The sequence below is a fragment of the Miscanthus floridulus genome, chromosome 15 (genome assembly GCF_019320115.1).
Source record: "Miscanthus floridulus cultivar M001 chromosome 15, ASM1932011v1, whole genome shotgun sequence".
Taxonomy (NCBI): domain Eukaryota; kingdom Viridiplantae; phylum Streptophyta; class Magnoliopsida; order Poales; family Poaceae; genus Miscanthus; species Miscanthus floridulus.
Window position 1 is genome coordinate 24,928,133 of NC_089594.1, and position 21,965 is coordinate 24,950,097.

A 21,965-nucleotide genomic window follows, 5' to 3' on the forward strand; every position below is an offset into this window, starting at 1 on the left:
TGCGGTCGGTGAGATTGTGGAGGCCCACGCACAGGCGCTAGCAGATAGGCGCACGTGTTTGCGATCAGCGTGGCCCACGCGCCGCAGTGCCATTAATGACAAGGCGGCGGTGAGCCCGACCACATGCACGTGGCAGAGGCGGCATCGCATTGGGCCAGCAGTGGCGCAGAGATGCAGAGTGAGACATGGACATGACAGCGAGGTGACAGCACCGGCAGCGGCTACGGCGTGGTGCGGGGTGAGTCGTAGTGTGGCAGGCAGCACGTCAGGGCCGGCGACAGCACCGCCTGGCTACGCAAGCAGCAGCAGCAGCTCCACGCGCCAGGAGCTAGCGGCGGCTAGGCCACAGTCAAGCCAGAGTAGCCATGGCCAGCCATGCGCGACAGCGCGCATGCGCGCTGGACAGCCAGCATGGTGACGCCGAACGCCTGAGTGTGGTGGCCGCGTCCTCGCGGCCAACCAGCCAAAAACCGTGTCATGCATGAATTTTAAAGCGCCTATAAAAACTAAATGGTTGCTTCTGGACCTTAACCATTTTCACCATACACAAGGACATATGAGACTACCAAATCTAGCTATAACACTACACCACCCTTTAACCCAATCTCTCAAAATAATTTGCTAAACATAGCTATGTCTAGTTGTTGACAAACTTGAAAATTTTCTTAGTTTTTGAGCTGAACTTGATTTCAATTTGCAATTTCTAGGCTAGTAGAAATGATAGTTAGGAATATCATTTTTCAATAGCAAGTATTTCATTGTCATCTACAAAGTTTGTACTTCAAACTTTATTTAAGTATCACACACATGTTCTATAGTATTTTTGCTTAATAAAAATTGGTTTTCAACCCTACTTGATATACATGAGCTATTGAATCAACTTTTATTTACCATTTTTATTGATCATTTTAAGTTACAAGAAATTTATCTACACATTCTATCACATGCATTAACACATAAATATGATGCTCATGACATGTTTTAGTAAATGATTTAGGGTGTAACACCGAGGGTGTTACACAAACCAGGGCCTCTCCTTTTTTATTTGAGGACACCCCCATTTTTTAGGGCTTGTTTTCTAGGGTGCACTCCATCAGTGGTCCATAAAATCGTCCCCAAATTCATTTCAATAGAGAATGACATATGGTACCCGCTTGTCATTGACTTTCTTGGCCAAAACACTAGGAATCAGGGGAGGCAGAGCATTGGCCCTAAGAGCGATGAGAGGAGCGGGACCCGGCCATGACCTCTATATATGTTGCCGCTGAGAGGAGTCAAGACTTGGCCGCGACCTTGCTGCCAAGAGGGCCGGCCGCGACGTCTACCCGTCGCTAGTCTCACGGGTGAGGAAGAAACACGCATGAGCGTGGGAGCGGGCAAGGAATGCTGTGCACGCGAGATTGGGACAGGTGCGGACGATGATCGCGGGTGGGGTGAGGGTTGTACGTGTGGGATTGGGAAACTTGGCGGCACGTGCGCGAGGGGAAGGAGGTGGGCAAGGGAGATGAGCGGGACCAAGCAGGACCAATGGTGCACACAAAAACGTCCAAAACAGTGATTCAAGGTCCGGCACCAGAACCCAAAGGAATGAGGACCAGGAGGAGGTTTTGAGTGCCCCCTCAAATTTGAGGTCTGTAGTAGAGGCACAGCTAGACCTCTATTTTTATTTGAAACCCTCAAATTTAATTTCGTTGGTCTAAGTAGAGGCCCGGCTAGAGTTGCAGTCCATTCCTAGTGGATATGCAAATAGAACATATGACCTAGCAATCTGGATTATCTAACCGGATATCTGATATCCAACTAAGGGCTTGTTTGAAAACCCATGTATTGACCTCAATCCAGGTATGTCTAAGTGGTTTAGTATGGAATTTAAACTAAACTAGATATGCGCCCGTGCGTTGCACCGTGGTCACAATTTTTTGAATTGAACCTTAATAATCTGACGTGGACGCGTGAACCCCAAGGACTTCGTATCGGACGTGGGCACGTGGATCTAGTCTTCGTATCGCAACTGGATAGGACGCGGATGTGTGAGCTCCGAGTCACAACCAAAATATTAAAGTTCTCCTAGTGAGGTGGAGTTCTCCTAGTGTTTTGGTATTCAAAATTTAGTATAAATTTTTTCTACTAATTGTCTCCTAGTGAGATTCTCATGTGCTATGACTAGTGATAGAGTATTATTACCATTTAAAAACACTAGGAGAATTCCACCATTTTGGTAGTGAGTGGAGTATATTCGTATCTGACGTAGACGCGTGAGTAGGTATCAAGATTTGGTATCACTAGGTAGATGATAACTTTAGAGTCTTTTTACGTGTAGAGATTTCACATCAAACCACTTCAACACACATGGATTAAGGTGGATAGATGAACATCCAAACAAGGCCTAATAGTATCTTTATATTCGTATACGATATAAAAAACTATCCAAATCTGTTTCGCAAAAAAAAACTATCCAAATCCATATTTGTCATCAAAAAGATATTCCTATATGGGTAGATCGTTAGTACTGGACTACATGAGAGAGGGATGCAAGTGGGCAGGAGAGATGGAAATCAAACGCCGACATGCAGACCTGCAGTGGGCGCGTGAAATATAAGAGAGGAAGAGATAAGGGAAGATGTAAGGTTGAGAACGTGACCCATATATATTTTTCAGGAACAGTTCTATATCGATTGCATCTAGATACATTGACTTATTTGGCCTCGGTTCTTCTGTGTGTATAAATAAAGATCGATACACATCTCTATTTATATAGAGGTTTACGTTGCTTGATTAGCCAACTCATAAACATGGAACCCAATGATTAGCGTTCATCTATACTAGTAGGGAATAACGCAGAAGAGTATATATATATATATATATATATATATATATATATATATATATATATATATATATATATATATATATATATATATATATATAAAGATTAAAGAGGCGAAAAGATATATAAACCGGTGAATGGGCATCCGTGCACACACACAACTGATGTCTTGGTCGAAACCAAACCAAAACTACAGTACAGTAAGATGTATTACTAGTAGGGAATCTGAACCAACAGCAAGTTTCATTTGAAGATACATATGCAGCAGTACAAAGCGTGCAAAAGCTTGACCCACCAGTGAATAGCCCACATCCGGTATGCTTTCTGTTGATGCTGACTAGGAACGTTCGCTACCTAGATGTTTCCATAGAGCACCTCATGCCTTGGTATCTACTTTTGAGGGACAGTAGCCTTGCTGCCTGCCCATCCAGCACCAACCATCTCCCCTTGCATAGCAAATACCAATGCACCTTCCCGTTCTATCTCTCGGATAATTTGATCAAGTTTTGGAGTTTTTCGGACAACAAAACCCATCAGCCTGCCTGGGGTATGTCCCATACTAGGGTTAATTTGTCCTTGGCTTGCTGGAAATGCAGCGGCATCAGTAGCAACAGGAGTAGCTTCTGCCTGTCCCCCTTCTTCACTAGGAGCTTTAGGATCAAAGCCCTTGTTGGTTGGCCCTTTGAGACGGCTAGCTTCAACTTCTTGAGTACTTTTATTAGGAGGCAACATATGTCTTTCCAAAGGTATGGCGCTCGCCATCCGAATCATTTCTTCATTTGGTTCTTCACCTGGTAGCATATGATTAGGCTGGTCTAAGACAACATTTTGCTCCTTTTCCATCTCACAACACCCCACAACACTAAGTGGTTCTTCAACCACAACACCTTTGTCTTCCCTACGCTTGAATACTCCCCATAGATAGTGTTTTCTCTGAAATGCTGCAAAATAAGAGAGACCGGTGTGTCAATGAACCAAAGAATGGAACAAGGTGTCATGCATAACCACTAATATAACTAGGCTTGCCCATAGTCACATCACATAAAACAGGGTCAAAGGCAATGACCCTCTACCTAGGAACATCATCCTCGACGTGAGTACGCGGGGTCATTTTGGACTATGCCTTGTAAAAAACCCCTCTCAAGCACGCATATCATGTTCCTCAACCTTATCGACCTAGGATTTTTGTGACTATGGGCTTAACTTCGACTGACCATAAAAGCAATCAGTAAGGGAAGAAAACATTAAAAAAGATTACATACTCTGGTGATGATTGGACAGTAGAATAGAAGGGAATATCAACATCTCGGCTTCACCAATAATAGCCCGCAAAGCTAAATCATTTTGCATGACTTCTCTATCTAGTTGGTCCAAGACTTTGTCTTGCCTAGGGATGCAAAAGAGGGAATTAGGCATTTTAATTCTCCTGGATGATAGTGGTGAAAAGTTACGAAAAGGTTAAGAAACACACCTCATTTCATGAGGAAATAAATAGATGCCAATGTCGTTGGCAATCGGTTTTGATACCTCCCATGCCTTAGGCCACACCTCCAACCTCGAAAGCTTTTGCACTTCAACCACTTTAAGCAATTGTTTGGACAAACTCCATGCTTTCTCACATGATTTGGTCGACAAATGTCCATCCAATGATACATATTCCTTATCGTCTGTCTTAAAGATGCCACTGTTGACATAAATAATGAAGACATTAGAACATAAAGCACAATACAAGAATACTTTAAAGATTTCAAAATACAACATCTATTATACCTCCAAGTAGGTTTGTCAATGGGCTTCGAACAACTATAGCATTGTTGTTCAACACATGATGACACTGAGACTTTAGCGTGACCATTCTTAAAAATACTAGCGGTGTCATCCTCCACACCCACATGATTAAGATCACCACCGCCATCCTCTGCTTCATCTTTCCAAGTTACTCTGGATTGTTTGAGTTTCTTCATCTGCTTACAACTCATATTATCCACTTGTACTCCAACATTACTATCATCATCGAGTGCCTCAGGATTTTCTGCAGATAATGGTTCCTTCCTCTTCTTGGACATGGAATTACTGTTTTTTCCAAAGCAATTAGCAAATTGGCCCATGTTTCTTTCTATAAGCCCTCTTTTCTCAACATTTTCAAAAGTCAAGTTCATAGAATGGTTGTCCCTTTGAAATTCTAGAAGGTCGCTACCAAATGGATATGAAGGGATGCTCCCTGAATTGGAATGGATGTCTGACAATGTAGAATCCAGAGTATGTTTTGCCTTCGTAGCGTCTCCCTCCTTATGATATTCACCAAATTTCACATTTTCTTTGTCATTGTCAATGACAATTTCATCTTGTTTGTCGTTACCTTCAATCGTGCAGCTGTCCTTAGAAACCACATGTATAACCTTTGGGAACTCCAATTTTGTAGTGCTATATTTTGCACTAGTGATGTCTTTATCAGAACTTTCTCGCTTGTTTAAGTGAGACGACGAGTCACTATAATGACCGAATCTATCGGTTGTCTTTGAAACCAACCCTGGCATAGCCTTCAAGTGAGTTGGTTGTGAAGTATCATTCGCCTCTCGTTTCCTTTTTAAGGCATGTGTTTCGTTCAATCTGGCTTTTCCATCGACCGTTGACCTCGAGAGAGCCATTGGTTTCTCTACCGAAATCGAACGTTTTTCCAAGCTTGAGGCAGTAGGCTGCTTCATACCCTTTGATGTAGAAACATGATTTGACTTGCTAGCACCCTTTGCCACTGATGAATTGTTCACTATTTTTGCACTTGGCTGACCAATGTTGATATTCTTCGAAGGAAGTTGTTTGCCCGGTTGTGAACCAACATTCACTTTATGATTGGCTTTATTTGCAACATGACGCATATTCGCTCGAGTTTTCTGAAACTCCCTCCAAGACTTGTTCAGAATTGGAGACTTCTTCATTGATCCAGTTGCCGCCCGTCTATTTGGGCTGAAAGATTTTGTATGGCTTGGCATCCCTGTTACCAACATAGAAAACAAAGCTATGACTATAGTGCTATGTTCATTTATATAACAAAATTGCAATGCTGACCAATTTAACATTTATTGTTTGACGACTTAGCACTAAGAACCAAGCAAACTCATGAAAAACATTGGTAAATCTTTCTAGTAATCTAGTAAGAAGGGTAAGCCTAGAACACTACCATTGGTATATATATATATATATATATATATATATATATATATATATATATATATATATATATATATATATATATGTGCTTCACTCCGCTCCTTTTTGGCTCACAAAATTAAGCACTGTTTTTTCTGCACGTCTCACGAAATTAAAGATAATACTGTGTAAAAACAATCTATCCCACTCGTTTGACAAGTTTCTAACACTGAGCCCATCTATTATATAGATCTACAGCCAACGTAAATATGGATTCAAACATGAATCCTTTTGAGTGCTCCAAATACCTAAGTATACAACTTACTCACATCATGTTTGTGAGAAATAAATAAATTACATCAACTCAAAACAATGAACGGAAATTAGCAGTAGACTAACGGGTGTGCACGCATACCTCAAAGCCCTGCGGTCTCCTGATGGCGTAAGATCGATGCCCGAACGCCTGAAACCGAATACTCCCGGCCGCCGACTCTCCTCTCAACAAAGCTGAATCACAAGGCGTGGAAAGAGCAGAACAAAAGGGCAGCCGTCCGGCCGGGCCCTGGACTTCATTATATAGGCGCCTGGAGGCGGTTTGGGTACCAGGAACCGCCGATTCGTGCGGCATACGGAGAGTCGAGGCGGCATTGGAATTTGGAAACGGAGCGCGGACATTACGGAAACCGACCTTCGACGATCGAGGATTTTGCGCTGTGTGGATTCTGAGCCGATTCGGTGCGGGATTCCATCCGCCGACGCTGTATATTCCTTTCTTTTTTTCTTTCACCCCTTTCCTTTTTTTTTCTCTCTTACGTGACGCTCACGCACTGATTGCCATGCTGGGCCCAAAGCCGAGGAGAGTCATGATCAGCACCGCCGGCCCCGTCAACTGATGTAGTATCCATCTCCTCTTGGGCCACCAAATTCCCCATTACCCATCCAGCCCAGCCCAAATACTCGCCATTTCCTCGTTACATACATACTTCTTCGATTCAGCCCATATATCATTTCCTTTCATCTGAGGTCAGGATCTTCTTCTCCTCTACGTCTAGTGGACCAAACTATATACGAAATAGTAGGACTACAATTCTACAAAGCATCATCTCCTATATACAACTCAGATCCGGCAGTATAATTCGATAATGATTGGTTATGTTGTTTTCTTAATTCTTAAAAGTAGAGGTAAAACTCTTTTAATAAACCAAAAAAACGACTCGTAGATATCCAATATCCCAAGGATATTGAGCGTATTTTATCTGCATCCGTTATCTATTTTAGTTATCCGGATTAAACCTATATCGTCGGACGGACAATCACGGGTGCATGTTGACGTGCGGGATCACGATTAGCACGTGTGGGACATCTTCTGTGCGACTCGCTCTGTGGAATTTGGACATGCACGCTGTTCTGCTCTATCCAGTGTTATGCCTGGGGCTGGGGCCCGTTTGGAATAGTCTGAGCTCCATGATCCAGGTTCGATTTATACTTCCTTCTTTCCTTCTAAAATAAATCAAGTTTTAGGAACGTAACCAGAAGTGTGTTTTAATCTTAAACCGGAAGGAGTACTTTATTTATATAGATTTATAGATTAAATTATATCTGTGCTCTATTATCATCGTCATCACACTAGAAAAGAGAAAGTTTTTTTTTTGTGGGGGCTATCCCTCTTTCATAACCCTTCAATCTTTACGCCGTGTCATATGAATCTTTCATCGTTTAAGATCTTACTCTCCTTCATAAATAACCGTTAGATCCAGACGCTGTGTCATATAAGCCTTCTGTCGTCCGAGATCTTACATCATGTATAAATATAGTACTTTTTTCTTCCTCCATATTTTGGAACATGGACTCTTGCATGTACATGTACATAAGGAGTTCACATACGCGGAACTCACCTCCATATTGGAAGCATCGTTTTGAACATGGACTCTTGCATGCAAGGTTTTCGTTATCGGAAATAAAAATTTAGCGGATGTCATGGATAAATAGGATAAGCAGGATATATCGGAAATATCAGAACAAATTCAAAAAAAATCAATTTGTTTTGAAAAAAAATCGTAGAATTTAACTTAAAACTATTCCTAAGCTATTAAACATAACTTGTTCATAGATAAAAACTAGAATAAAATATTATAAGTGTGGGACCGTTGCGCGACAGAATTTAGGTTGTCTGTGTGGGAGCAGAAAAGAAGGGAAAAATTTGACCGATATCAAATTTTATCGGACCCTGTGGATAGAACAGAAATTTTAGAAATTTCCGTGAATTTCGGCCGATAAAAAAAACCTTGCTTGCATATACATGTACGTGAGGAGTACATGTACGTGCCAAACTCCGATCTCCATGCTCACGTTCATAGCCAAGTTCCAATGATTCGAATACGGATACGGATCTTGTCGAATACGAACATAAAACGAATGTCACGGATTCGGATTTCTATTCGGATATTTACTCAATTCAACAAATATATAAATCAATATAACAAATAATCAATCATTATTTAGATAAATAGTTATCATGAAATTGTAAATTGTGAAAAATAATTTACATTAGAAAAAAATTAAAGTATTAAAATAATTTCAGACCATTTTTTCGTCTATTTTTTCTGTAAGTCTTTCCCTAACTTTGTGAATATGGAAACTATTCTGTAACACCCTCAGTGTTACGCCATAAACAAATTACTAAACCATGTCATAAGTATCATGTTCATGTGATAATACATGAGGTGGAATGTGTGGACAAGATTTTTGTAACTTAAGATGATCAATAAAAATGTTAAATGAAAAGTTATTCCATAACTCATGTATATCAAGGGTTTAAAACTAATTTTTATTGAACAAAAATATTATAGAACATATATATGGCGCTTAAATAAAGTTTAGAAAATAAACTTTGTAGATGACAATAAAATACTTGCTGTGGAAAAATAACATTGCTAACCAACATTTCTAATAGCCTAGAAATGCAACTAATCAAAGTTCAACTCAAAGAGTATTTTTAAGTTTATAGACAGCAAGACAATGCTATGTTTGGGAATTTATTTTGTGAAATCGAGTTAAGAAGTGGTGTTGTGTTTTAGCTCGAGTTGGTAGCCTGATGAGCCCTCTTGAGCATGGTGAAGGTGGTTTGGTTCCTAAAGCAACCGTTTAGTTGTTATGTGCGCTTTAAAATACGTGCACGATACATTCTCGGGCTGGCTCGCCGGGTGGACGTGGTCACCAAGCTCAGAAGCCCGGCGTCACCGCGTTGATCGCGCGTGCGCGCGCTGCCACGCGTGGCCGACTGTGGCTGCCTCAGGCCTGGCTGTGGCCCGGCCGCCATTGGCCCCACCGCGCGCGATCCACTGCTGTTGCCGCTTGCGCCGCCCCACGCCGCGATGAAGCCACTACCGGTGCCATCACTTCATCGTCGCGTCCGCGCACTGCTGCCCTGCCTCGCGTTGCTGCTACCGACGCCACCGCAACGCCGGGCTACGCTGCTGCCGCTCGCTCTGCCCTTAATGGCGCTGCGACCGCGTAGGCCGCGCCCACACTTGCCTCCCCGCGTGCGCACATGGTATGATCCAGCACTGTAGTAAGAACTGGAATATGTAAGATGGTAAAATGGTTCTGATTGCTCAACCGTTTATGAAAAGTAGAACATGTGCTTACCTAGAATGGTTAGCTAATGAAGTAATCATGACTGCTAATTAAACTTTGATCTTAAGGACATACTTATAGTAATGCTTTTCGCAAACAAAAAGAAAACAACAAACCCATATTGCCTATCTTACCCTCTTGGAGTCAAGAAATTATTCTCACTAGTATATTGTGAGTATATTGTGTACTCATGGTTTATTTTACCCTGTTGCAGGTGCAGCTTGAGGAGTTGCTCTTGTGTGGAGGATTCTTCTGGTAGGCACAGACGGATCCTTGTATCGTTTTCACTAGATGTTTATTTTCATTCTGCTGTTTAATTATCGCACTCTGAACCCTGGTATTGTAATAAATAATTTCTATGAACTCTTGTTGTATGAAATAGACTAAGTATCGTAAGCTCGTACTTATTATTGGATTCTGGAGGTAAAACGTGGATTGATTCGAGTTCTCCGTGGGGTGTGCTCGACGGAACTATCCGATATAGCTAACTTTCAGTGTGCTTAGTGTCTAGTGGAAGACGAGCGCCTCCGAAAGCGTGTTATTTTGGGCGATTCTGCCACATATTCAAATCTCTGCAACTCCCATGTTTTATATGACACATATTGGACAGAGTTATTAAAGTAACCTAGATATTTATAGGAATCCTAATCGAAATAGCTCTATCCGATTCTGAGTAACCTGAATACAAATACAAGCTGCCATAACACGTTTCAGGATTCCATAAAAATCATATAACTAATAGAGAGATGTACATACATTCTACATTTTTATGATCACACGGAAAATCTAGATTAATCCCAAAACTATAACTAATTATTAAATATTAAAGAGCAAAAAAAATCTTGGTAAGGAGTTATATTTGATTTTTTTTCTCCCGTTGCAACGCACGGACATATTTGCCAGTATAAATAAAGAACGAATTGATTCTTCCGTCTTCCTTTCTTTTTAATCTCTAATAAAGTTGTATTTCTTTTTAATATTTAATAAAGTGCATGTCCTCTCGACTCTCCTGACCTCTATTTAACAAATAGGGACTCATGACTTATACTCACACGAGTTATTAGAAACGCATGTACGTCCAGTAACATTACAGGGGGCGTTTGGTTTTGCCCGCATCGTGTCGATCCAAGCTCCACAGATGCAACATTCCCATGATTGGTTTGCTGAGCGAAAGCGCCGGCCAGGCTGAAGCCGTGCAAAAGCTGCCGCCAGGCCTGGCTCACCCCATGCGCAATTTTTAGTCGTTCCTTCAGAGCCTGGCTAAGGCGATGCGAGAGCGCGTACGCGGGCGTGCGGGTGAAAGCTAAAAATCATCGTGGCTGCTACTGGATCAGGAACCAAACACCAGCGCTACTGCTAGGACCCGTTGCACGTCTTCAACCTGTCTGCCATGGGCCTGGATGCCCAGAGCGAGCCAGGCCTGGCTGGGAAGGCAAACAAACACGGTTGTTACATAAATCTTTAGGCCACAAGTCATTCAGATGACCCCACAACAAGATATACACGTTCTGTTGCAACACACGTGTGCATTTGCTAGTTAAACAGGTAGCTCTAAAATTTTGTGGATTTCTTGTGGCTAGCTCTACCAAATGGGCCCTGGTACGAGATGAATTTTGATATATCTTAGGATCTGACTGAATTTTTTTGAGAATCTTGCTCACTATTCTTCCTTTTTAAATAGCTTAATGATTTTTATTATAGTCACAAAATACTTGCTTTGAATACATGATGTATCACATGCAAAAATTGGCGAAATCACCCCATACATCATACTGCCAAGGCGCGTATTAACTGAAAATGCACCCGGTACAAACCTATCAAAGCTCCTGCGTTCAGTGTTATTTACATTTTATTCACTTCTTCTGCGACGAAGGTTTATCAACATGCTACACGACAAATTATGATATCTGAAACAAATAATTTCCCCCATGTGCCACTGCCACATAAGGATGAAAACGGAAAGGAAATATCCCGAACCGAACCGCATTGTTTTCTACATTTGACCCGAGCGAATTCATATTTTCGGACAAAATACGGAATACTAAATTCGAATTCGAAATACGGAATACTAAATTCGAAATCGGATCGAATTCAGTTTACGCTTTGTTCGACCAATTTCTATTTTTCTACATTTTATTCGGAGTGTTCCGTATTCTAAATTTGGTTGGAACCGAATTTGGTCCAGCCGAGTCTGCCGTCTCTCTCTTTTTCCTCTCTGCTCCGCTCAGCCGAGCAGTGCTGCAGCGGCCCTGCTCGCTCAACCGCTGCTCCCTTCTCCATCCTCCGAACGAATGCACCTTGAAATCCCAAAATGTAGGGCCTAATCTGCATCCGTAACTAATCTCTGTCGCGCAATGGAAGAAATAACAAAGCAGAAGAAGAAATCTTTTGCGAGCAATCCATCCAAGGAGAAACGCATGAGAAGGAACCGACCCTGCCTGGAACAAGATCCGGCACCGAGTGCTCACCAACACACGGACCAGGTTTGGGAGCAGCAGGAGTCTGACTGACCTCGGGGCGCCTGCAGCGACGGAGATGGCGGCCGCCAGGCTAGGGTTCTGTAGAGTTGGAGGGGCTAAAAGGGTTCTGCAGAGTCACCTGCCGGTTGCCGCTCCGCTCGTGAGGACTGAGGCAACAGAAGCAGACGGCTGGAATCGGACGAGTGCGCTGATGGCCTGCCTATTGGGCTTCTTTGCTGGGCTCGTGCTTGGACCCAAAAATCGAGTGCGCCGGTTGGCAGGGGAAAATCAGCCCAACTGCCATATATAGGTCGTGTTTGGATCCAGCTAAACTTTAATCGAACGAGTCGTGCACTTGTTTAATGCTATGCACTTGAACTAGATCATGCACTTATTAGTTGTGAACTTGTTATGTATTTGGTCATGCACTTGTTTAATGTTATGCACTGTGGGTCGGTATTTCGTATTGAATTTTCGCATACCGACCGTGTTCGATATAATTCCGCTCGAATTGGTTCGTTTCCGAAATTCTAGATATTTCGTAAGTTCGTGTTTGTTTTCGTGTCCGGCTTGTCCGCTTTCGCTTTCGTATTTCAAATGTAAAAGTAGAAAATGGTTGATGAGTTTTTCGACCGAGTTCGACCATTTTCATCCTTACTGCCACACAAGAAAACTCCATTCGACCTCAAGCAAATAGCAAACGTCTGAAGTCAACACAATGTACATGACAGTATTCAGGTAGCAACGGGCCGAACTAGCTGAACTATACAAATCTAATTTGCATTAGCGTCTAGTGCAACATAACGGACGAGGATGATGAAACATCCATTAAATTAGGGTAGAAAATATTTACAAGACGAAACATGCATTAAACTAGGCTACTAGCAGGGACACAGAAACCCTACAAACAGGCGTCCCTTAGGCATCCACAGGAGCATACAAAAGCTGATAAAGGGCAGGCATCCACAAGAGTATATATACAAAAGCTGATAAAGGGCAACACCACGCCAGATCACTTTTCTCCCGTCGGCTGAGAGCTCTCCCGTCGGCTGCGCATCCTCCGTCAGCAGCATAGAAACTTCCCCTGCGTTACAGCTAGACCGTCCGGAGAGTTCTCACCCGTCGGTGCCTGCCGTCACGGAGAGTTTTTTCGGGCCTTCCACGCGCAGAAACAAGGGTCTCGCGCGCTCCTCCAGAGCTTTTGGCGCGCAGAAACATGCCTCGTGCGTGCTCTGGCCCACCCAAAAGAGACACGTGCCCGCGGGAGTCCACCACAATTATTTCGCCGCCGCGCGCCCGTGACCCCTATCCCTCCAACCAGCCTCAGCCCCATTCTAATCTAAAGAAAAATGTTTCGACCCTATCCATCCACACACCACGCCTCCAGCTCCGGTCGTCGCCCAGGCGCGTAGTGGCCGCGTGCATCCACCAGCGGCGGCTCGCCGCGGCGCCGCCCCCAGCCACGGGTGCCGCTGGCCGCAAAGACCCCCCGCCAGCCACCACAGCCTCCCGCTGCGACGCCGCCGCCAGCTGCCGCCGCCGCCCGCCATGACGTCGCCGACCACTAGAGCGCCGCCGGCTGCGGTGCCTGCACCCAGCCACCCGCAGCCCCACCCTCAGCCCTGAGGTGCTGCACGCCGACCTGAAGGGCAGCAGCCCCCTCCGCCGTCGTACGTGCTCGTCTTTTCTTGATTTATTTCCCATCTTCAGATCCCCAATCAATTTTGCATCTTGTATCTTTCTTTTTGCCCTTGTTAATTGATGCGCATCTGACTTGATTTTGCCCGCAGTGGCATTTGAAGTGCAGTGGGGCTTCTTTGTTGTTGCAGCACCGGACGAGCCGGAGGAACTCTAGCTTCTGGACCACCAACTCTGCCACCCGTCTGGAAGAACAATTGGGCGCTCACTGACGGACAGCAAGGTCAGACCATGGCCACCATGTAGCATATATGTTCTTGATCTGTGCTAGATTTGCTGTGGTGAATTGACTGCTCTCTGGTTGCTAGCTGTTGCAATCCCTGCACCAATATTACACAATCGAAGCTTGGTTGTAACCTGAGGATTTTGCTTCCAATCCTTTCAAAGCTTGCATTTAGATGTGCTTTTGATTGATTTCCTGTGACTATTTTTGCTGCTATGTATATACAGATTAATTCACTTGTCATATAATTTTGTCAATGAATTTTGCTCCTCTATTTGGCACAAATTTAGACAACACAAATTTCTAGTGACTTATTTTGCTATAGCTGCTCTATTTTGCATTGTGATTCACTGGTTATGGTGTGCTAGCTGTATAGGAAATTTATTTGTTATTATGTCTTTTAGTGTTCTATTACTAGCTGTATATGAATTTTTATTTTGTTTGACTAAAGTAATTTGTGTTATGTCTGAATTGGTAACAGGTTCCTCACTGTGATCTGGTTGCCTGTTGCTGCTTTACTTGGTTCTGTCTGTGGTCGAAGTCTTGGACGACTAGTGTGACTCTGCAAGCTGCTGGTTAGCTCCTATCTTCTGACTCAAGTTGGCAGATAAGATATGACAGATCGTGGGTGGATGTATAGTGGTTGGAAGCGTGGTAGGCTATCAAATGAATGGGTTGACAAAACAAAAGAGTTTTTGGATCATGCCTTCTCAATCCCTGAATTAGTTGAGTCTGATACAATTAGGTGCCCTGGTTCCATATGCCAAAAAATTTTCAGGCATAAAAGGCCTAGGATAGAGTTACATTTGTGCCACAATGGGTTCAAGGAAAATTACCAAACTTCGACAGCACATGGTGAGAGGCGGGGAAATCAGAACCTTGAGATTGGTTCTGAGGTAGAACATGAGGGATTTGGTGAGACAGATCAATGGATGCTATGTTAGTTGACTTAGCTGGTGAGCATCCACCATTAGATGATGAAACACCAACTGGTTTTGCCAAAGCCTTCTATAGAATGGTTGTTAGTGCAGATGAGCAAGTACATGAGCAAACCTTGCATTCTAGTCTCTCTGCTGTTGCTCGTCTATTGGCCATTAAATCACAGTACAATCTTTCAGTAGCATGTTATGATGATTTTGTGGAACTCATGCATGAACTCCTTCCTCCTAATTCTAGGATTCCTAACAACTTCTACCGGTCTAGAAAACTGCTAGAGGGCCTTGGTATGCCATACCATAAAATTGATGTCTGTGATAAAAACTGCATGTTGTACTACAAAGATAACAAGGATAAGGATAAGTGTGACATATGCGGTACCTCCCGCTATAAGGATGGATCAAACAAGGTTCCTCGTAAAGTGTTGCGCTACCTGCCTATTACAGATAGGTTACAAAGATTATATGCACATGAGGGCACAGCAAAACTCATGCGTTCACACAAAGAAACTCTAGCAAGCTCTACTAAAATGTTGCATCCATGTCATGGAGAGGCATGGAAGCAATTTGATGCTGATTTCCCAGACTTCGCAGAAGATGCTAGGAATGTAAGACTTGGTATTGCAACTGATGGGTTCACACCATATAAACTGAATGCAGCCTCTTACTCTTGTTGGCCAGTATTTTGGGTTCCCTATAATCTTCCACCTGGTGTTTGTATATGAAGCCTGAGTATATATTCCTTGCTATGGTCATCCCTGGACCAGAACACCCTGGAAAAAACCTAAGTATCTTGCTCCAACCTTTGGTAGATGAATTGATAGAGCTATGGGATGGGGTACAGACATGGGATGCTTCAGTGAAGCGAGGGTTTAAAATGAAAGCATCATACTTATGGTCTATACATGATTTTCTTGCATATGGCATGTTTGCTGGATGGAGCACCCATGGGGTATTTGCATGTCCACAATGCATGTGTGATTCTAATTCATATCGATTACGTAAAGGCTGTAAGGCTACCTGGTTTGACTGCCATAGGCGGTTTCTTCCTGTAGACCATCCCTTTCGGATCCAAGAAAATGCCTTTCGCAAGGGCAAGGTAGCGCAAGAAGGCCCCCCTAGGTACTTAACTGGAGAGGAGGTTAAGGCTCAGCTGTACAGACTGGTTGATGACAGAGACAAATTTGGCAAAGAACACAACTGGACATATATAAGTGGCCTTTGGCAGCTTCCTTCACTAAATTACTGCTTCGTCACAACATAGATGTGATGCATAATGAAAAAATGTGGCTGAAGCTATTTGGAACACATGTTTTGATATTTCAGATAAGACTAAAGATGGTAATTCTTCACTTACAGCTCATTATTCACTCGCAGCTCATTATTAACAAAGTACATATAGCTCATTATTAACAAAGTACAGATAGATATTCATGATCCATATTAAGTTATCACATTGTCATACTTTAAATATATGTTTTTTGTGATCTGTATGTTCCTTTCATAGTTAATCATTTCTAGAATTTATATGGTCTACATATTCTCATGAATGGTCCTATTTATTTTGTTTTGGATGTAGGGAGGAGCTATAGATGGATCCTCTCATGCTTCAGCCAACCTGGACAACAGTGATGGCCATTGATTTGTGTGATGGCAAGAAGTATTTTGTGGAGCTGTAGTCTTTTGCTCATCGGACTACAGGTTATGGCAACAACCAGGGATGGGCTATAGATGGATCCTTTCATGCTTCAGCCATCCTGGACAACATGGATGGCCTGATTTGTGTGATGGCAGGAAATATTTTGTAGGCTGTAGTCTTTTCTTCATTGGACTAGTTATGGCTACAACTAGCAAGTTGGAAGGGCATGTGATGTGCACAGAGGTATTTTGGTCGTCATGCAACAAATGTGGATTCTGCTATTCAAGGCATGTGTGCTAGACTACTAGTTGTGAAGTAGTAGCTACATATTGTCTATGCACCACATGCATGCTTGCGTAGAAACAGCTACATATTGCCATCAAAGCTGCATTCTGGTACCAGCAGATTGCTAGCTACCAGCAGATGGCCTCCTAAAGGGTCAAGGCATATCATCTTGAAGGGTCCCAGATTGCGTATTGAGGGCATGTGTGTTTGTGCAATAGCAAGTTGTGTTGGGAGCTAGATATTGTCTTCATAGGCGCCTGTTAGGAAACTGCCATTTGAACCTGTGGCTGTTAGGTACCTAACTAGGAACCGTACTTCAAATTGTGCTAGCAGATAGGTACCTAACTAGAAGGCTAACTAGCCAGCAGTAACTATAATTTAGCTTTGGATTGAATTGTATTTGTTATGAACAACTTGGATGATGTTTTAAGACCATCTGTAATGTTTATATTACTTGAGTATGGATGAATGGTTGAATGACTTGCTATATAATATTGTTGCATTGAGTGGTAAAATCAGCTGCTGTTAACAGTAATTTTAATGGCTCAAATAAGCTATATTTTTGAATGTGCAAATTGGCAACCAAATCATTTCCTGTCAGAGATACCATGACGGTAGGTAACTGATGGGGAAGATAAATTTTTTCCCTGACGGGTTACTCTCCGGCAGGGAAAGTTTGAATATATCCTGACGGGAACGTAACCGACACGGAAAGGTTGAAGCATCCCTGACGGTTTCATACCCGACAGGAAATATTTTCTGACGGGTGTCTAGCAACCGTCAGCCTAGGCCTTTCCTGACGGTTTCAGCCGTCAAGAAATAGTAACTGACGGTTTTCCGTCAGGGAAGGACCACTTTCCCTGTCTATCTATCCCTGACGGCTCAACCCTGACGGTTACCGTCACGGATAGTCTTTCGTGACGGTTTCCGCCGTTTTCCCTGACAGTTATGGCCGTCACGGAAAAAAATGGCTGGGGTAGTGCAAGTACACTAATTTCCCTAACTCCAAAGCAAAAGTCAAGCACATCTGCTAGTGCTTCACCGGAAAACAGCTTGAACCAGGCAGCCCTCTGCTCAGGCTGACATGAAACCTTTTGGTTGGTCAGCTGTTTTCCGGCGAGCAGCTCATGCCCTGCTTATATTAGTGGAGGCGATGTTTCCTGGCCATAGACCACCACCAATCGGCTCCCCCCGGATAGCAAGTACCAACGAACCTTCACGCTGCATCTCTTGAATGAGCTGCTCGAGTTTTGGAGTTTGTCCAGCAACGAAACAAAAAACTTGCCAGGGGGAACCCCCACAATTGAGTCGCTCCGCCCATGATTTCCGGGTATGGTAGCAGCATTGGTATCATTTTCATTAGCTTCAGTAGGTATGGTGGCAGCTTCAGTTGTTACGGCGGCAGGATCGGTAGCAACTGCAGCAGCTTCAGTTGTTACGGCAGCAGGACTGGTAGCAACTGCAGTAGCTTCAGCACGGTGCAGAGTGTGACGCAATGCATCTCCCAGTTGTCTTTCTTCAGGAGCTCCAGGTCCAAAGTCCATGTCGGGGGACCCTGGAACACCTCTAGCTGCTGCAGCTTGCTGCATGCTCTTAGCAGGCGACTTCCAGTGGACTTCTTGCACCTCATCTTGCTGGTTTGAGGCATGCTGTTCTCCTCTTTCTCCTGTGCGCAACACACTGTATCATGTACTGGCTCTGCAACTGTAGCACATTGACCTTGTCTTGGCCTGAATACACCCCACAAGTAGTGTTTCCTTTGAAAAGCTGCAAAATTTAACATGATGTGACGAAACCCCGGAACAGTAGAAATGTAAGGAAAAAGCTAGGTCTAATGAATACTTATTGAGACTACTCTCAAACTTGATATTTGGCACAGCAAATCAGGTGCAGAATCATATTTTGTCCATTAAAAGAGATCCTATTTGAAGAAAGAAAAAGCACTACACGTACTCTTGTATCTTTCAGGCAGTAGAGTAGAAGGAAATATCAGCATCTCAGCTTCACCAATAACAGTCTGCAGGACCAGATCATCCTCTATGACTTCCTTCACCAGATCTTCATCATGCCTATGACACACAAAAAAAAAACAATACTAAGAAATTTCACGTAAAAACGATAGCATAAGTAATGCAATGAAATGCAGGGATAAAGCAAGATACCTCAACTTATTAGGGAAGAAATACAAGCCAATGCTGTCACAAGAGGGTTTTGATGTCTCCCATATTTTGAACTTTGACCTGGAAAGCTTTGTCACTTCAACAACCGGCATCAATGATCTTGAAAGTTCCCATACTTTGTCACACGATTTGGTTGACAAATGTCCAGCCAACGATATGTATTCCTCTCTGTCTATCTTAAAGATTCCACTGTTGAAATAATCAACAAAATGTTAGCATAGTAAGAAGAATTGAATAATACTATAAAATCAACAACATATCTTCTAAAAATATCTCCAAATAGGTTCATCAATAGGCTTTGAGCAATAGTTGCATTGCTTCTTGACATGTTCCAAAACAAATGGTGCAGGCACTTCGGCCAGACAATCTATCGGAATAGGAGCTTGTGATGTCAATCTCAAACTATCGTCATCAGCATCCAAAGGACTATGATCACCACCATCAACATGTAATTCTTCATCTTCATTTCTCATGATGTCTTGTCTCCATTTCTTCAACTTTCTATGAGTTAGTTTCTCCGGCTGTGTAGCTTCATTGGTACAATCAACTGACACATCATCTTTTGGCAATGATTCTAATTTTTTCTTAGCAAAGCTATCATCGGCTTTGCCATCACCAACTTCATTTGATTCTATGCCTCTTTTCTTCTTATTCTTCGGTCTACAATCATGGGCCTCCACATCTTCAACCTCCATGAGTTCCATATCACCGTTATCAATGGCTTCATCTTCATTTGTTTTCGTGTAGCCCCGTTGTCTCTTCATCGGACCATAAGTTAGATTCCTTTCACTATAATCTTTAACACCAAAAGGATAAACATCTCCATTGATTTCATCCATAGGATTTCTACCACTAGTATCATCTCCTTTGGCTTCTTTGTTTCTTTGTTTCTTCATCCACTTAGGAGATGCTTCCTCCGTTGCTTTAATCGTCAATTCCCTATCACTATGGTTATCGATGATAAAACCTCCTCCATTATCAAGACGTACTTGCCTCTTTAACCCAGAAGGTAAGGCATCATTGCATCCATCCAATCCATCAAAATTCTTTGGTCTGTGAACCAGTCCTGCCATTGCCTTAAATTGAGGTGATTGAGAATTATTAATATGCTTTGATCTATTCATTGTTGTCTTCGCTTTCAAGGGGTCATGGTCCTCTAAGCTTCTCAATACTACAATGGAATCATCTCTTCTAGTAACATTTCCGTTTGGCATGATGGCTTCTACTCGTTTGGTGTTGTTATGGGGAATCTTGCTTGATTGGTCGCAAGGCGTGACTGACTTGTCGATTTGCTTCAACTGGAACACTCCTTTTGTTGTCAGTCCTTGACAATGGTGCCAAACACACATGCACCGTAGAGGAGTTATTGTGCTTGATGTTCTTATCCTTCAAAGGATTTCGTCTATCTAGTTTTGAAGCAAGGTATGAAACACCATCATCTCTTCTATTGTTTTCGCGAGCATTCCTTAGTAAAGGATCCAAACTTACATTCATTCTAGAAGAGTTCATGTGCCTAGTGTTACTATCCTTTAAAGGGGTTTGTCCAACTAACAACGAGGCAACATTATCTCACCGATTTGCATCATTTGCAGCATTATCTCTTTTGTTAGTTTTACTTGCGTTCATTGACGACAAAGCCAATTTTTCATTCGACAAAATGTTGCTCTTGTGTCCGATGTTGCTATCCATGATGGGCTTACCACGATGATTAGCTCCACTTGCAACACCATGGCCTCCTCTACTGCTCACATATGGACAAAACCTAGCTGCATCCACTCTAATTTGCTTTTCAATTTTTCCCGGCCATGGATCCAAACCTACTTTTAGGCCCCCTTGACATGAGTGCAATCCTACAAGAATAAAATTTGGAGAATGAATCCATTGTGCGTCCTTAGATTGTTGCTCGCGCACAAAGTTACACCCAATAGTAAACATTCAATTCACAATTCCCAACCTTGACTCCAACCACACGAAGTGTATCGTTGGTATCAAATTGTTAAAATGGTTGTCTTTTCAATAGACATCATCAAATGGAACTCAATTAATATAGTAGGTTAGCATGTTACTCTAATGTACTTCAACTTCACCCCACCTTTCTTCGTCCACACCTAGGGATGGCAACAGGGACCCGATCCTCGAAAGGGATTTCATCCATTAAGGAACGGGGATGGTACGTTTCTACTCGCCATGGAGATACTAATGGCTAGTTTTCATCCCCCATCAACGGAAGCGCTGAAGGAAACATGCTCCTTGTCCCCAAACTCGATCCCGTCGGGGTCCACGTTATGTCCTTTCCTGCCTGTGCTATGCATATGATATATGTTGAAAGAAGCCCAACATCCTATATTTGGCCCAACCCCACTAAAGACGTATAAATTCCTCCAAACCCTAGCCCCTCGACCCCTTCAGTTATTCTTTCTCGTTCCTGATCAGCCAGACACCTCATGCCCACACACGTCCAAGGCTCGCGGTCTCCCACACGGCCACGTTCTCCATTGGTGCCACACCACACCGCCGCGGTTCCGCCTCCCGAGTCGTCTCTCGTCGCGCTGCCACTTTCTAACTTTTCTTACCATCCCTCTCTCCACTAGCTAGTACCCACCGCAGGCAGCAAGCACCAAGGAGCCAAGCCAGAGCTTCCATGGCAGCTATGGGATCCTCTTGTTTGTCTTGCCGCCATAAACTTGATGCCGATGTCAATTTGTTGTTGGTCACTTCGAGAAACTTTAATATGTAGTCTGTCTTAGTGTCTTTCTATGGATCTATGAGACTAATGAACTTGCAAAAGAATGAATGGTGAATGGATGAATTGTTGTTTATGTCATGTTTGTTCTCATTTGGTATATGTTTGTATGTACTTCCAATTCTTTGGCTGCTATTGAATTCTGCTAATTTTTGCAGCTTACAAATGTTGTGGTCTTCTTTCGATGTTGCTT

At 43.0% G+C, this 21,965-nt stretch overlaps 1 protein-coding gene and 2 pseudogenes across 1 annotated transcript; 1 reads left to right on the forward strand and 2 right to left on the reverse strand.

Annotated features, from left to right (window-relative positions):
* Nucleotides 1–3,025: 3,025 nt before the first annotated feature.
* LOC136507229 (uncharacterized) lies at nucleotides 3,026–13,773 on the reverse strand. The gene is made up of 6 exons (XM_066502021.1): nucleotides 13,446–13,773; nucleotides 6,374–6,481; nucleotides 4,598–5,819; nucleotides 4,299–4,511; nucleotides 4,090–4,214; nucleotides 3,026–3,768 (listed from the first exon to the last, which is right to left on the reverse strand). The coding sequence occupies exons 1-6, from the start codon at nucleotides 13,771–13,773 to the stop codon at nucleotides 3,218–3,220; spliced, it is 2,547 nt and encodes an 848-aa protein (XP_066358118.1). The 3' UTR covers nucleotides 3,026–3,217.
* Nucleotides 13,774–14,622: 849 nt separating this feature from the next.
* LOC136507230 (uncharacterized) lies at nucleotides 14,623–16,189 on the forward strand (annotated as a pseudogene).
* A 1,648-nt stretch (nucleotides 16,190–17,837) lies between these two features.
* On the reverse strand, nucleotides 17,838–21,783 carry LOC136508752 (protein PARALOG OF AIPP2-like; annotated as a pseudogene).
* Between the last annotated feature and the right edge of the window lie 182 nt (nucleotides 21,784–21,965).

What these genes read in the sequence shown, in the direction of transcription:
- LOC136507229 (XM_066502021.1), bottom strand. Translation starts at nt 13,773, where the DNA reads ATGGGAAATAAATCAAGAAAAGACGAGCACGTACGACGGCGGAGGGGG. An exon ending in CGACCGGAGCTGGAGGCGTG is followed by an intron (nt 6,482 to 13,445) that starts GTGTGTGGATGG and finishes CTTGTGATTCAG; the next exon opens with CTTTGTTGAGAGGAGAGTCG. An exon ending in TGAGGTATGCGTGCACACCC is followed by an intron (nt 5,820 to 6,373) that starts GTTAGTCTACTG and finishes TGTTGGTAACAG; the next exon opens with GGATGCCAAGCCATACAAAA.